Source organism: Lichenostomus cassidix, chromosome Z (genome assembly GCF_008360975.1).
Source record: "Lichenostomus cassidix isolate B80296 chromosome Z, HeHo_3.0, whole genome shotgun sequence".
Taxonomy (NCBI): domain Eukaryota; kingdom Metazoa; phylum Chordata; class Aves; order Passeriformes; family Meliphagidae; genus Lichenostomus; species Lichenostomus cassidix.
The window spans coordinates 15,436,019-15,449,361 of record NC_139511.1 but is presented as its reverse complement, the minus strand read 5'-3'; the positions used below and the strand labels follow the sequence as shown (position 1 = coordinate 15,449,361).

The 13,343-nt window shown below is 38.1% G+C and overlaps 1 protein-coding gene across 4 annotated transcripts in view; it reads left to right on the top strand.

Annotated features, from left to right (window-relative positions):
- Positions 1-13,343, top strand: part of PCSK5 (proprotein convertase subtilisin/kexin type 5) — a 225,291-nt gene that overhangs the window by 18,084 nt on the left and 193,864 nt on the right. For 3 of the 4 annotated variants that reach the window (XM_085042105.1, XM_085042107.1, XM_085042109.1), the window contains exon 2: positions 6,454-6,558. In XM_085042105.1, the coding sequence (XP_084898231.1) occupies positions 6,454-6,558 (105 nt within the window). The remainder of the gene's footprint in view (positions 1-6,453; positions 6,559-13,343) is intronic. The other variant, XM_085042106.1, reaches the window with a different exon arrangement.

Sequence of the window (13,343 nt, the reverse complement as noted above, 5' to 3'; positions counted from 1 at the left end):
GGTGAAAAAACCCCATCCCACTCCCCTCCCAAAACTCCAGACTTGAGTCTCCTAGATGGGAAAAAGTCTATACTGTGAGCAGGAGTTCTTGCCCAGTTAATTGACTCTTCAATCTGAAGGACTGGATAGTTCAGCTGGAAAAATTAGATTCCTTTCTGAACTGCGTGCATATGAAAAATAAAACTGCAAACTCCACAGTTTTGCTTCTTGGGATACAAGTCAAGTTTAGGCTCTAGGTCTTGAATGAACATGCCTTTTCTACATACGGGTGCTTTAATTTGGGTGGATCAGTGAACAGCTTAACAGCCTCTGCAAAGATTTCTTGCCCCTAAATGCTGAACCAGAGCCCGGTTTTAAGATGTTTAACACTTGCTTGCCTGGAGTGACACAAGGAAAAGGAGTGGCAGGTTTCTGTAGTATCACTGAACCTGTTTACAGCTATGGATAAAAATGGGTCAACAGGGATCAAAATTAAGGGCTTTGGGCTCACCCGGTGAGATCTCAGTTTTAAATTTTAAGTGCACTTCACACCTGGTCTTGTAAAACCTCTTAGGATTCCTGTGGGCTCACTTCTCAAGGTTGTCTTGCTCCCTCTGAATGGTATCCCATTCCTCTGGTGTGTCAGCTGCACCACTTGTCAGCTTGGCAACTTCCAGGCCATTCTGGGTTTCTATGTGTGCTGCTTTTACCAACCAACAGGGAGCTAAACTCCAAATAAGGCACTCTCATTCCCCCACCCCTTTTGATAATGGAGGGAACAATAAGGAGAGATTATATAATGCAAATAACAATTTGCTGAAATCACAATAACCGCAGCAGTATAATTCGTAAGAAGTACACAAAAAGAAGGTGTCTTACCCACGAAAGAACATTCATCACTAGAACCAAAGAAAAATGCTTCTCAAAGACAGCACCAGGTGTGGTCTCCAAACACAGTACGGTTAGGAGAGCTTCCACAGCATAATGTTCTCCCCTGCTCTCCCATCCAGCTCAGAAAGAGTGGAAAGCAGGGACAAAACAAAACCTGGAACTAGTTCATCTGAGTAAAGGGAATGTGCAGCTCCTGGCTAAGCTTGGTCCTGTGCAGTTGCTTGAACTGCTGCCTCTGACTCTCTGTTGCCTTAAAGTGCCCACTTCAACACCACGACTCCTGTAGTAGCGCGCTCTGGAGGAAAAGTGGGAGGAGGGAACAAAACTGGCAGGCAGCAGAAGGGACCAAGTCCACCATGGTTTAAGGAGACTGTCCAATCTGCTTTTGTGACTGAGGCAGGATTGATGAAGTCCCAGTTTTTGGCCCTGGCTTTTTCCTGACAAAGCTGTGCCACCCCGTGATGATGTGGGTGATAGCTATTGAATAAACAGCTCTAAAGACTACGCCCCTTTTCTCTGTAACTGAGACAGTACAAAAATATTTAAAATGTTGTCACATTATACAGAGTACACCCGAAACTGTATTTCAGAGAGAAATGAAAATGCTTCCATCTGAAAAAATATAAAAGTTTGAAAGAGTTGAAGTGATTTTGTTAAAATGAGATGATAATAGTAAACCTGTTAAACTTCCTTTTTCTCCCTGTGGTATTTTCTTCTGCCACAGACTTTAACACTTTGGAAATTTGTTGCAGTTCTGAATGGGAAGGGTCGTACCTTTACCTTCATGTAAAATGCAATCCTGTGCCTATTTACAATGGTTTGTATTCCAGCTCTGCACAGGTGTAGCAGATCTCTGCTTCTTTGGCTCTTCTAGTGTCTTACTGAGTTCAAAATGAGATTTGTACCTGATTTCTCTTCCTTTCCATATCCATTAGGGATCGAAGTCATTAAAGCCTGGAGAAACAGGGACCCTCCAATTCATTAAATCAGTAGCATATTCTTTTCTATTTAGCCCTCTGGGAGAGCTGCACTTTGTACCTAGATGTTTAGAAGATTTGCCTCTTAAAAAAAAATTATTTACAAGCTAAGAAGCATCTCTTAGGCTCCTGACCGGTAGCTGGAATGACATCCCTACTCCTGTTCAGCTACGTTGAAATTTGAGTTAGTTTAGTTTCAGAGCAGAAATCAGACACGTCAATTTGGTGACCATATACTTAAAGTAAGTTTAACATTCATCTTCAGCATTTATATTTTCTTACTGAGTTCATGAGGACACAGTTCTCATGTAGAGGAATTAATTCAGTAATTATGTCCTAAATTATGTTAATATTGCCCTAGACCATAAAACAACATCTGGAAGAAATATTTTTCAAGAACAATCTTAGAAAGTTTGCTCTTGTTTTGTGTTTTTCTTGTTTTAAAATTAACAAATTTTCTTAACTTTAAATAAAGAATAAGACCTGATAAATATAAATATAAATATAATGTAAATATGTGGATGCTTTGGTTTTCTGGGATGCCACTGTGACACTGTAGGATTGTTAGTTCCAGGAATTATTTCATCTTTGAATAAACATAGTGTAGTACAACTAAAATGTATGTATAGATCCGTTGAAAATGTTTATCTACCAATACTACTTCTAAAGGGATTAGGTCTCCCCTATCCCCACTGTGCATTCTTTTTCCTTTGGACAGGCAATATTTCTGTATTTATTTTCAAAGAAATCATGCCCTCCATGCAAAAAAAAGGAGATTACAAAGATTTCCCAAGGGTATATGAGTTAAATTGCCATCAGTCACTAGTAGTAGTAGAGTAGTTGTCTGTCTTTGCATTTCTTTTCTCTGAGACTACCTCTAGGATCTGGGAGTTAAAAGTATAAAAAACAATTTAACAAGAATGTATGCAATGATAAATTTTATTGTGCTATAGTTACATGGCTTAACTCTTCTTCCTAATGGTCCAAGGAATTGGAAAGCTCAAGTAAATTCCTGTTAAGGTAAAAGAAAGCAACAAAGTTTTGAGTAATGCTGGTGTTGCTTTGCTGTGAGTGACACTGAGAGATAGTGAATATGAGTTTCATTTCACTTAAAAGATTTGGGGTCCTTTTAATTCCTTGACAGTTATGAACTAAAGCTGTGGATCTCACAATTCTAGATAATCACTGTTATTTTCCGAAAACTAATGATGTTTGGAAGACATGGCATTGCAATTACTGTGTGTAATTCCAAGGGCTTAATTCTGTCTCCTCAGCCCAAATTCTCAGAGGGAATAGAGCTGAAAAGGATTACAAAGCCTTGTGCTGTGCCTCTTGGGCTGGAAGCATGCAGATCCCTCCAGTGTCTTCCATGGATGGCTAGTGCTGCTATACTGTAGAACCTCCAGGAGTGCAATGAGATAATCTCCTAAATTCACTGGTTTGGATTCCCTCAGAGTGGTCAGCTCTAAAGAGTTAATCTTTAGTAAATAACTAAATAAATAAACCCCTTAAACTAGTGCAAGACAAAACACCGAGGACCGGGTGATACTGAGATCTTTGTAGCGCAAAATAGGATGGATGCTTATTTTCCTTGTAATTTGACCTTTCTATTAAAAAGTTCTGTGAAGTTGTAAAATCCAGTTAGCTGTCTGAGCGAGTCTTTTCAGTAATGTGTGTGCTTGTGTAGACACACAAAGTAATGGGTTTCTAATGTACTCCAAAGGCAGCAAGGTTTATAGAAGTTTGGTAACCTTTATAGGTTACTGGTATGGTGAGTATGCACTCAACTAGTCTCAGAAGACTTAGGAAGCAAGACTAACATCCCTCCCCAGCAGCTAGCACTTCAGTCTTATTTGAGGCTTTTGATGAGTCCAGGAAACATCCCGGAAGTAACTGATTACATCCCTCTGTCTTACGGAAGCATGCCATCACTTGCACTTGTGCTAAGCCTGCCTCCAAATTACAGTGATTGATAAAAATAACAGTAGTTCAAAAGTAGTGCGAGAGTAGCCTGATGCTACTGGATTGTGCTACAGGCTGTTAAAATCAGAATAAATTTTAGTTGTAGTCAAAAGTAATAGAGTAGAACAGAATAGAATGGGATAGAATAGAATTGGAAGGGACCTACAGTGGTTGTCTAGTTGACAAATTCAGGGTTACAGCATGTTATTAAGATGGCATTGTCCAAATGCCTCATAAGTACTGACAGGCTTGGGGCATTCACAACCTCCTCAGGAAGCCTGTTTGACCATGTTCTTGGTAGAGAAATGCATCCTAAAGTCTGATGTGAACCTCCTCTGATGCCATTCTGTACCGTTCCAACACTGAGTTAGGGACTGTATTCCTGGATCCAAGGGGATGAGATTCAGCACCTCCATCTCCTTGTCCCCTCCTCAGGAAGCTGTAGAGAGTAATGAGGTTACCCCTCAGCCTTTTATTCTGCAAGCCAGAGTGTTCAGCCCTATTTCACAAGCTATGCCTTCCAGGCTGTTCCCCAGCTTTGTTGGCCTCCTCTGGATGCATTCAAGGACCTTCTTAACCTTCTTAAATTGTAGCGCCCAGACTTGCACACAGTACTGTGAATGAGGCTCACCAAAGCTGAGTATGGCAAGATAACCTCCTTTTTCTGGCTGGTTGTGCTGTATTTGTGGTACTTAAAGATGCAGTTTGGCTTCATGGCTGCCTGGTTACATAACTGAGTCATGGTTAATGTCAACTAGCACCCACAGGTTGCTCTCTGCAGGTCTACTCTCCAGCCACTTCTCTCTCATTTTGCACTTGTGCCTGGTTTTACTTCATTCCTGGTGCAGAACCCATCATTTCAACTTGTTAAATTTCATCCCATTCATCATGCTCTCATGTGTCCAAATCCGTCTGCAAGGTCTTTGGCCTCTAAAGAGAGTTGATAGCAACTCACAGTTTCATATCATCAGCAAACTTGGTAATGGAGCACTTAAATCCTTTACCCAGATTGTTGTTAAATATATTGAATAGAGCTGGTCCTAGGACTGAGCCCTAAGGAACAGGACGGTTGACTGGCCACCAGCCAGATGTACCCAGTTCACTACAGCTGGGCTCATTCATGCTGTGGAGATGTGCCCCTTCAGTTGGAATTGCCTTCGAAAGAGAAGGCAGCATGAAAAGTACTTTACTACTAATATACTTTAATTAGTCTTAGACAATCCAATTTCTATTTAATTTATGATAAACTGAATTAACTGGATGTTTTGGTGTTTTACTTAAACTAGATATGTTACTCTTTCCAAAATGAAGATATTGATGAACCACCTACACAGATTGTTGTCAGTATCCTAGACCTTGTTGCAGTTTTCTCTGTTGTGCAAACTTACTTAAATGGTTGTTCTTTTCTATCAATATCAACATTTGCTTTGTAGTCAATTTTCATATTTTCTAAATATTATTATTTTCTAATATTCTAAATAGTTTTGGAATTAATGAGTCACTTATTTCCAGTTGTCTTCAAGTCTTTACTGCTGAACTCTCAGGTTTCCTGCATGTGTATTCTTATAGATGAAAATTCAGAAATCTGAGCGATTTTTTTAAGGTGAAATTTTTCAAGTGTTGTTCTTTCCTCTTTCATGATATCATTCAGCTCTGTTTGGGAAACCAAGCCTGTTTCATGAGGTCATTTTGAATTTTAACTTGAAATGACAGTAGGCTTAGTTTTCCAATTTTTCCTCATCATGGAGTAACTTGAAACTAAATTGTTAAGTATCTTACAAGGTTTGTAGTGAAGACTAGGTCAAATTCCAAGTGAGTTGGGAAGGATTCTCCCAAAGATAAGGGGACTGCATGTTAGTTTGTAGGTGAGTGAAACTAAAGTTTCAAGTTAAAAATGAAAAATGAAAGCTGTCATATTGATGACTCTGGAAAGGAAGATTTCTTTATCAAATTGGCCATCTCACTTCAGTATTTATATTTCTATAATATAAAAATATATTTTTTATATTATAGAAATATAATATAAATTTCTATATTTCCTTTTATTACGCCATTGTGGAATTTGCAGTTTAGCGTGAATTGATTTTTTACCTCAAATGAGTTATTATCCTGTGAAGTTAACATTTCCATTTTTCTTTCTTGCACTTTTTGCCCTCATTTGGCAGAAAGAGAAAACTATTCATGTTGTATAGTTTAATGCCGTGAATGTCCTTTTTATAATTTAATTATATAAATAACCAAGTCTAGTGTGTTTTACAGTACATTTCCTTAAGCAAACTGGATGGAATTATTTTTAATAATCCTATAGACATTTAATGCTTTTTATACTTGCTGTTTGAGGACAGTTTGGATATAGATTGATATAGAATTACCTAAAGTACTGCATATAAATTAAACATTAAAAAAGTAGTACCGCCAGACTAAGCAGCTCAGTTATAATCTTTGGTTATGCAGTTACTGCCTCAAGGATACTTCATCTACTTCATATCATATGTCCTTCTTTTGAAAGATGATCAGTGGGTTCAAGTAGCATTTCAGCACACAGGAAATTGCATAATTTATAGACTTTCCAAAATGAAAAACAGGAAACCAGTTTCATTAAATTAAGTCTTCCACTCCTTTTTTTTCTTCTCTGCTCTTACAGATTGGAACACTGAAGGACTACTACCACTTCTACCATAGTAAAACAATTAAAAGGTCAGTTCTCTCAAGTAGAGGTACCCACAGCTTCATTTCAATGGAACCAAAGGTAAGAAAATCCATGCATGTGTCTGAGGAAAAGGCCTTTGCATTATTTATATGATATATTATACCAGAGGACATTCACCTGAATGGCATATAGCATTACAAGAATTAATCCACTATCTGTTTTCTAAAGGTCTACTTCTCATTAAAACAAAGTGAAGATGATACCATGCTATTAACTATGTGCTATTCTTAGAACATAAAGTCCACCATTATTCCTGGATGAGTACTTGAATTTTATTAATGCACGAATTACTGTGCTATGCTTCTCTGCACAACCACATGTGTAATATTTATGTCTGCAATCCTTTGTGCGAAACAACCAGCTTTAAAAATAAAAATGGGCAATGTGGGATGGTACAGTGTTCCGAGGAAAGTTTCTCTTGCTTTTTGTCTTGTCTTCTGGACTTGGTCTGTGGGGCGTTAAAAAGAATACTCTTTTCTGTGGTCTTTTTGGTAGTTCCACTGATCTTAATTTTAAGAGCTTTGTGAAAAAATGGTGCAATTTCTTTGTAGCATACACTATAATAGGTAACTGTCAACACAATGTAATTACTGTTTATAGTTGAGTATAATACCCTCTTGTATCTCTACCCAGGACACGTTTTTGTTTGAATCCTTTAATTTCAGTGATTAGTAGCTTATTCACTGACTGCAGAATTAGATTGCCTCTGGTTTTCTTTTAGAAAAAAAGTTTGGTGAAGATCCCATTAGCTTTTTTTGTGCTGTTCATGCAATGCAGTCTTGACAAGACCCCAGGCCACTGGTGTGGTAATAACAGAGTCAAGCGTTCTTTAAATTATTGGATGATGAACGTTCTCTGTGAAGGATTTGTCAGGTTTTATTTAACAAATCATTTATGAGGAGTAAAAGTTACTAGTGAAAGAGTTTAAGCACTGTATAAATTGAGCGTCATGTAGGAATACTTCTGCTGTCTGGAAAACTGTATTTAGGGCTGAAGTTCTTCTTGAAGATGGGACAAGACTAGGAATCTACACAAAAAACTGTGTTCAATCTTGTGTTGATGAGGCTGAACTGCTTAACCCTTTAAGAGCATGAGCAGCTCTGCTGAGCAGTGTATATTGGGGATGGCTATGAAAATGATCAGAGCCCAAATCTCTGTTCCCAAGCGTACTGCATCCCACTATTCAAACAACAAGCACTGCATGTAGAATAGGCAAAAATGCAAAAGGAAAGGAAAGTGTTCACTTCTGCATTAGTCCATGCTCTTTCCATGTGCACAGAGGTGGAATGATATACACATAAATGCACTGTTCATGTGCATGTACCGTCATAAGCAGTGGTGTTACACCCAGCTTCCAGATACCCCACCTGCACCTCTGGCAGACAGTCCAGACTACTTTGGCCAGAATAGTCAGAGACTCTAAGGCAGAACATAGCAGAAAATCAGAGTTATTTATTTTCCGCAGTATGCCATTTAGGTCTTGTCTCCAATCTGTGCTGCTACTGGTACAAAATTTCTATGTTTCTAAACCATTGTTGCCTATCACGTTAATGTTGAGAAGCTGTAATGAGGGTTGTGCAAGGTACTCAACCCTGTTAATCATTCTGTATCCAAAGAGAAGCTGATGGTGTAATACCTAGATCTGGAAAAAAGTGTTTATGATTATTCACTTCGTGACTGTTTCACTGAACCCGGGCTTGGGAATTCTTATGTGGCTGCAGACATGTCAGTATACGGACAGGTATTTGTAGCATAAAGACCACTTCGTCCTCAGTGTGTATAACATTTATGGTTATTAAATCAGACTGGCAATTTAATTACTTTATATAAAGCTGGTCCTTATAAAACAAAGGGTTTAATGCTAAATAAGGCACATTGCATTGCTGTGAGAATTTGAAAGGACCATACGCTATTGTATTTATGAGTGTGGTGGTATCTAATGCCAATATTTGCAATAGATTAGTCAGCATATGTATGTGGGAACAAGTAAACAGTGAGATTTCTTTACTTTCCAAATAGTTTAATGGTAATTTACTTAATGCTGAAAAAGTTCTCCCCGTTTTGTGTGCATGGAATGAACCTGTGTTGCTTCAGACATGGATCACTAGTTTGCTCCTTTACAAAATTTTAAAGGATGGAATTCTGATTGAGTGGCAATTTGTTATGTAAATAGCCTGCATATAATGGAAGAAATTGGGAAACTTGGTATTTCTGAATTATTTTCTTGGATAGTATTTGATTTCATTGTGTGAATGTACAATGAAAGATGTAGAATTAATAGAAAATCTTGTTATTGTGGATTTAAATTAATGAATTGCTTTGAAGATCCTTGATTTGAGAAGCCTCTGGACAAGCCTCTGGACAAGCCTCTTGACACTGTTTTAAACGATGTGAATAGATCCAATAGGGAGCATAATAATTGGGTGTGACACTTATTGCTGTAGTCTAGTCAACAAGGTGGTGGTTAATCAAAGGTTAGACTCCATGATCTCGGAGGTATTTTTCATCCTTTTGTGATTCTTTGATAAACTGAAGCCATGTGGATTACGCATTTTGACACGTTCCTCAGCCTTAACCTCTGTTAATCTCATATCATCTGTATTTAGATGAAAAGGTAAAGGATATGCAGTTATAACACAATTTTGTCAATTATCATCCACGTTCTTACCTAGCAATGCTACATGTCGTTGTTTAGTGATGAAAAAGATTAGTTTTAGGAAGAGATGCGTAAGCAAGGCTGTAATTTCCTTAACATCAGTTGTAGAAAATTTGAAATGTAGCTTTATTCTCATAATCTTTTCTAGGCCAGTGAATAGTTATGTGGTGTTTTGCATGTCGTAGTAGGAAAACATAGAAGTGAAAGAAGTCTGTGGATTCAAAGCAGAGATTAAAGCCAGTTGAATGAAATCTAATTGCAGAAGTTTCTGTCTCTCCAGCTGATGTGCTGCTTGCGGTTGGCCTTTGGCAGGGGTCAGTGAAAGCACCACACCATGAATCTAGAGCCTTTTTTAGCTCCGTGAATATTGCTCTGCAGTTATTTTGGTGATACTACAATGCATGAAACAATGGGGGCAGGAGCAAAAAAGAAGTGAGAAACAGACAGAATGAGTCCATAGCTGAAAGGTATCATGAAGCTCTAATCAAGTATTAAGTAGTTGAGTGTATTGCTGGTAGGCCATATATTGAAGCCAGACTATTCAGCACTCCCAAGGGTGGGAAGAAAGAGCTGAGGTGTGCCTCTGGGTTTGTTGCAGTGATGAGATGAAGAGAGACAAAGTGGGAAACATTGCAAACAAAGATTGAAACTGCAGTCTGAAAGCCAGTCTTTTCATCAATACAAAGCATAAGGGAAACCAGGTGGAGCTTTTCTGTTAATAAAGAGGTTACAATTCCAATGAAATATAAGAGTTGAAGTATCTATGCATGACAATAGTACATGTAAGTTAAATGGACAGCACAGCTGGAAAAGCTGCCTTTTTACTCTGAACTGTTACATCAAATGAGTTTTTAGTGAAGAGCTGTGATCATGAAGTTTGTGACTCATATGGTAAAAAATATCCCACAGAATAAGTAGCATAAATAATCCTAGAAGACAACAGTTCTTATGGTAATAAAAGGCAGCTTTAAAATTGATAATATACTCAAATAGATGTACTAAAGTTTGTTCCGTTTTTCTTACAAGGTCTCCAGAGTCTCCCATAACAATAGAGATCTGAAAAAGACATGTCACCCACAGTGATGCTCACAAATGTAGAATTAATAATTTGTGTTCCTGTAAAGTGTGACAGTAGCCAACTTTGGTGCATTAATGTTTCTTTAGCAATCTCTACTAAGATGGCATCTCGCACTTTTTTAATTTTAAAGAATTTCAGGTGGGTTTATTTGGGGTTTGAATCCTGTTTGATGGGTCAATTTCATTCATCTTTAGAAACAAAGATTTATAGTCTCATTAAAGTAAGAAGGAAGGCTATCTTTAATTCAGGTAGATACTCTGCTTGAGCACAATTTTGCAGTAGTGTCATGCCTTTGTCAGCTCTTGTCCAGGAGCAGAATACCTGGAAAAACATTACTCCAGACATTTACATTTTACCCAGCCTGATATAACCACACACAGTGTAGCAGTATGACCTGGTGATAAAGAAATGTTAATACGGGGGAGGGACAGGGGAGAAAGTCATTATCAAGCTTTGCCAATTACCAAGCTGAACAGAACTCAGGGTAGCAGCATGTAAAATGCTGCCAAGCATATCTTTGATGACACTGAATTATATGGGCAGAGGATAGGAAAGTAATGCCAGAAGCCTGTCCTTATTACTGGTAGGACAGCTGTGTTCATGAGATGGCAGAGGGGAGCAGAACTGTAGCAGCCATCAGTATCCTGGGACTTTTAAAACCAGCACCATGGACTTAAAGCTTTGATAAATTACATGCGAATGTTGTTATGGATAAAGTGGTATTTAATATTGGCAATGCTAAGTGTTTCGTTGTTAAACATTAGTGAACAAAAAGATTTTGTTAGACTTAGAGGATAACACAACAGTTAAACAGTGGGACCAGGTGTCTTACTGATGTCTGCATGGGTACCCATAAAATGTACAAGCACAAAGTGGACCAAGAATCAATGAGATGCTACTTGGTTGCAAAATAATAGGAAATGTCATGCTGTTTTCATGTTTAGAGTTTGACTGTAGTGGCAGGCAAGGATTCAGCCATCTCTCAGAGAAGTTGCTAAAACTTTCTGGGACAGGAATATTCAAAATTATGCAGCTTTCATTTGTCTCATTGATTTGATGTATTTGGAGCCTTCTGGTTTTAGAGAGGCAAAAGCAAAAGACCCCATGTATATGCAGTGATCTGGGGCTTTGCAAGGGACTCACACTGCTAAGAGAAGAAAAAAAATACAAATAGCCTGTTTGGAATTTTACAGACCAACATGTGTCTTGAGCATGGTAAGTCTCAAAGATTTGAAAACCTTGGCTGGATTGTAGCTGGATTTTAGCTTAGAACTGTTTAAAACCTTGGGAGTTTTTTCTTTTCAGAAATCGCGTTCTTTGACCTCTCTGCACTTGGTGAATTTGGGGCTTGTGGCAATAGGACTCCTTGGCTTTTGTTTTGTAGAGCGTGTTCTGCTTTTAAAATACATTCTAGCAAACATGTTGAGCTGAGGTTAGGATCAGTGGTAGTATTTCCAACTGTAGCCTAGATCTTGTTACAGAACCTTGTTTAGGAACCTTCATAAATATATAGAAATACTCTTTAGGAGTACTTGAGGGGAAAATTCCCTTCAGACCATACTTTTGTTGTGTAGGGAACAAATATTTCTGAACGTTGGTGATATGCAATGGCACATTCACATAGTAAGGTTAAGATTCAAAATGTAACAATTGTCTTAAATTTCTTGGGTTTGGGGACAGAGTGCGGAAAAGAGTATTGTAAATGTTTTTCCTTCACTGTCACTAGAGGAGCCTCAACAAAAATATATTTAAGTATCTTAAGAACTAAATGTAGGGCTCATATGGGATAGTAATTACAATTTCCATGTACGACTGCTGGAGTTGCAGTGCTAATCTCAGCGATGGTTAAATTCAGAAAAATGTCTTACTAGACCTAGCTGCATTTAGCATTTGACATCTTACTTTGCAAAATAAAAGTACTTAAGATATAGGCAATTAGTTATCAATTAACTAGTTATCATTAACTGTGCATTAATGAAATGACAAAAATAAGGGAGGAAAAAATTTTGTCCATCCATTGCTTCATCACAGGACAGGTTCCTATCACAATCACGGAGTTAAAGTTTGGAGAGATTACTTGAGCAGCATGCACTCCAATATGGTGCAGCACACTGTGAGAGTCTTCAGCTAGCAATTGATTTGAGCAGGGACTAGTGGAGATCACAGCTACTTTTGTTGAGTGCAAAAGGTATATGCAGAGTGCTGAATAGCTAACTTAATTAGACATCATTAAGGTTGTGTCTTGAATTAGAATGGTTTTGGTTGGAAGGGACCTTAAAGGTCACCTAGTTCCAGCTCGAGTTTAGATGCTTTCTAGTCTCTCCATTCTGGGATAAGATTTTCTCTGCACTTCTGTGTCAGAGTGCTTTCTTGCTTAATGGCACATCTGTCTGGTTTGCTCTCCCTGTGCAGGCTGGGAGTGCTCAACCTCACTCAAAGTGATACCACTAATGGGGGGACATACAGTGCATGTGAAGGCAGATCACATGCTGGTATAGCTTTATTTTGTAAGTGCAAATGCTAGTTGAACAAACACATAAACGAGAAACCCAAAGAAAATCAATTTGCAGCCTATAAAGGAAAAGGTTGTTACATTCCTTACACAATTCAGGAAGCACCTAAAGGGTTTTGTGCAGCCTTAATGATGGCAAAAGTGCTTTATGTAAATATATATGTGGGAAATTCAACCCCATAAGATGACAATTCCACCATAGCAGTTATAAACATGTAAAAGCAGAGGGTTGTAAAAGAAGATATTTGCAATCCTTAGTCCTTAAATACTAGTTGGTGTTAATATTTGAGTTTCTTTACGGTTCCAGTAAAGTAGTACTAGCTCCTATGTTTTTTAGCAGCAAAATGCCTTTATAGGTGATAAGTAAAAGAACAATTAAATATTACAAAAAAACCCAAAAAACCAAGAAGAGTTAGTCCTCTAATTTTTAATCTGTATTCTAAGGGCTTGATAGTGAAGACAGCAGCTTTGACAGCAGCAGTGGTCTTGTGTTTCACTAAATGTGCTTAAGCTGTTGTTAAAGTCAGTTTGCATTGACAGTGTTAGAAAGACAGCAAATTGGTGGTTTGGCTACAGGG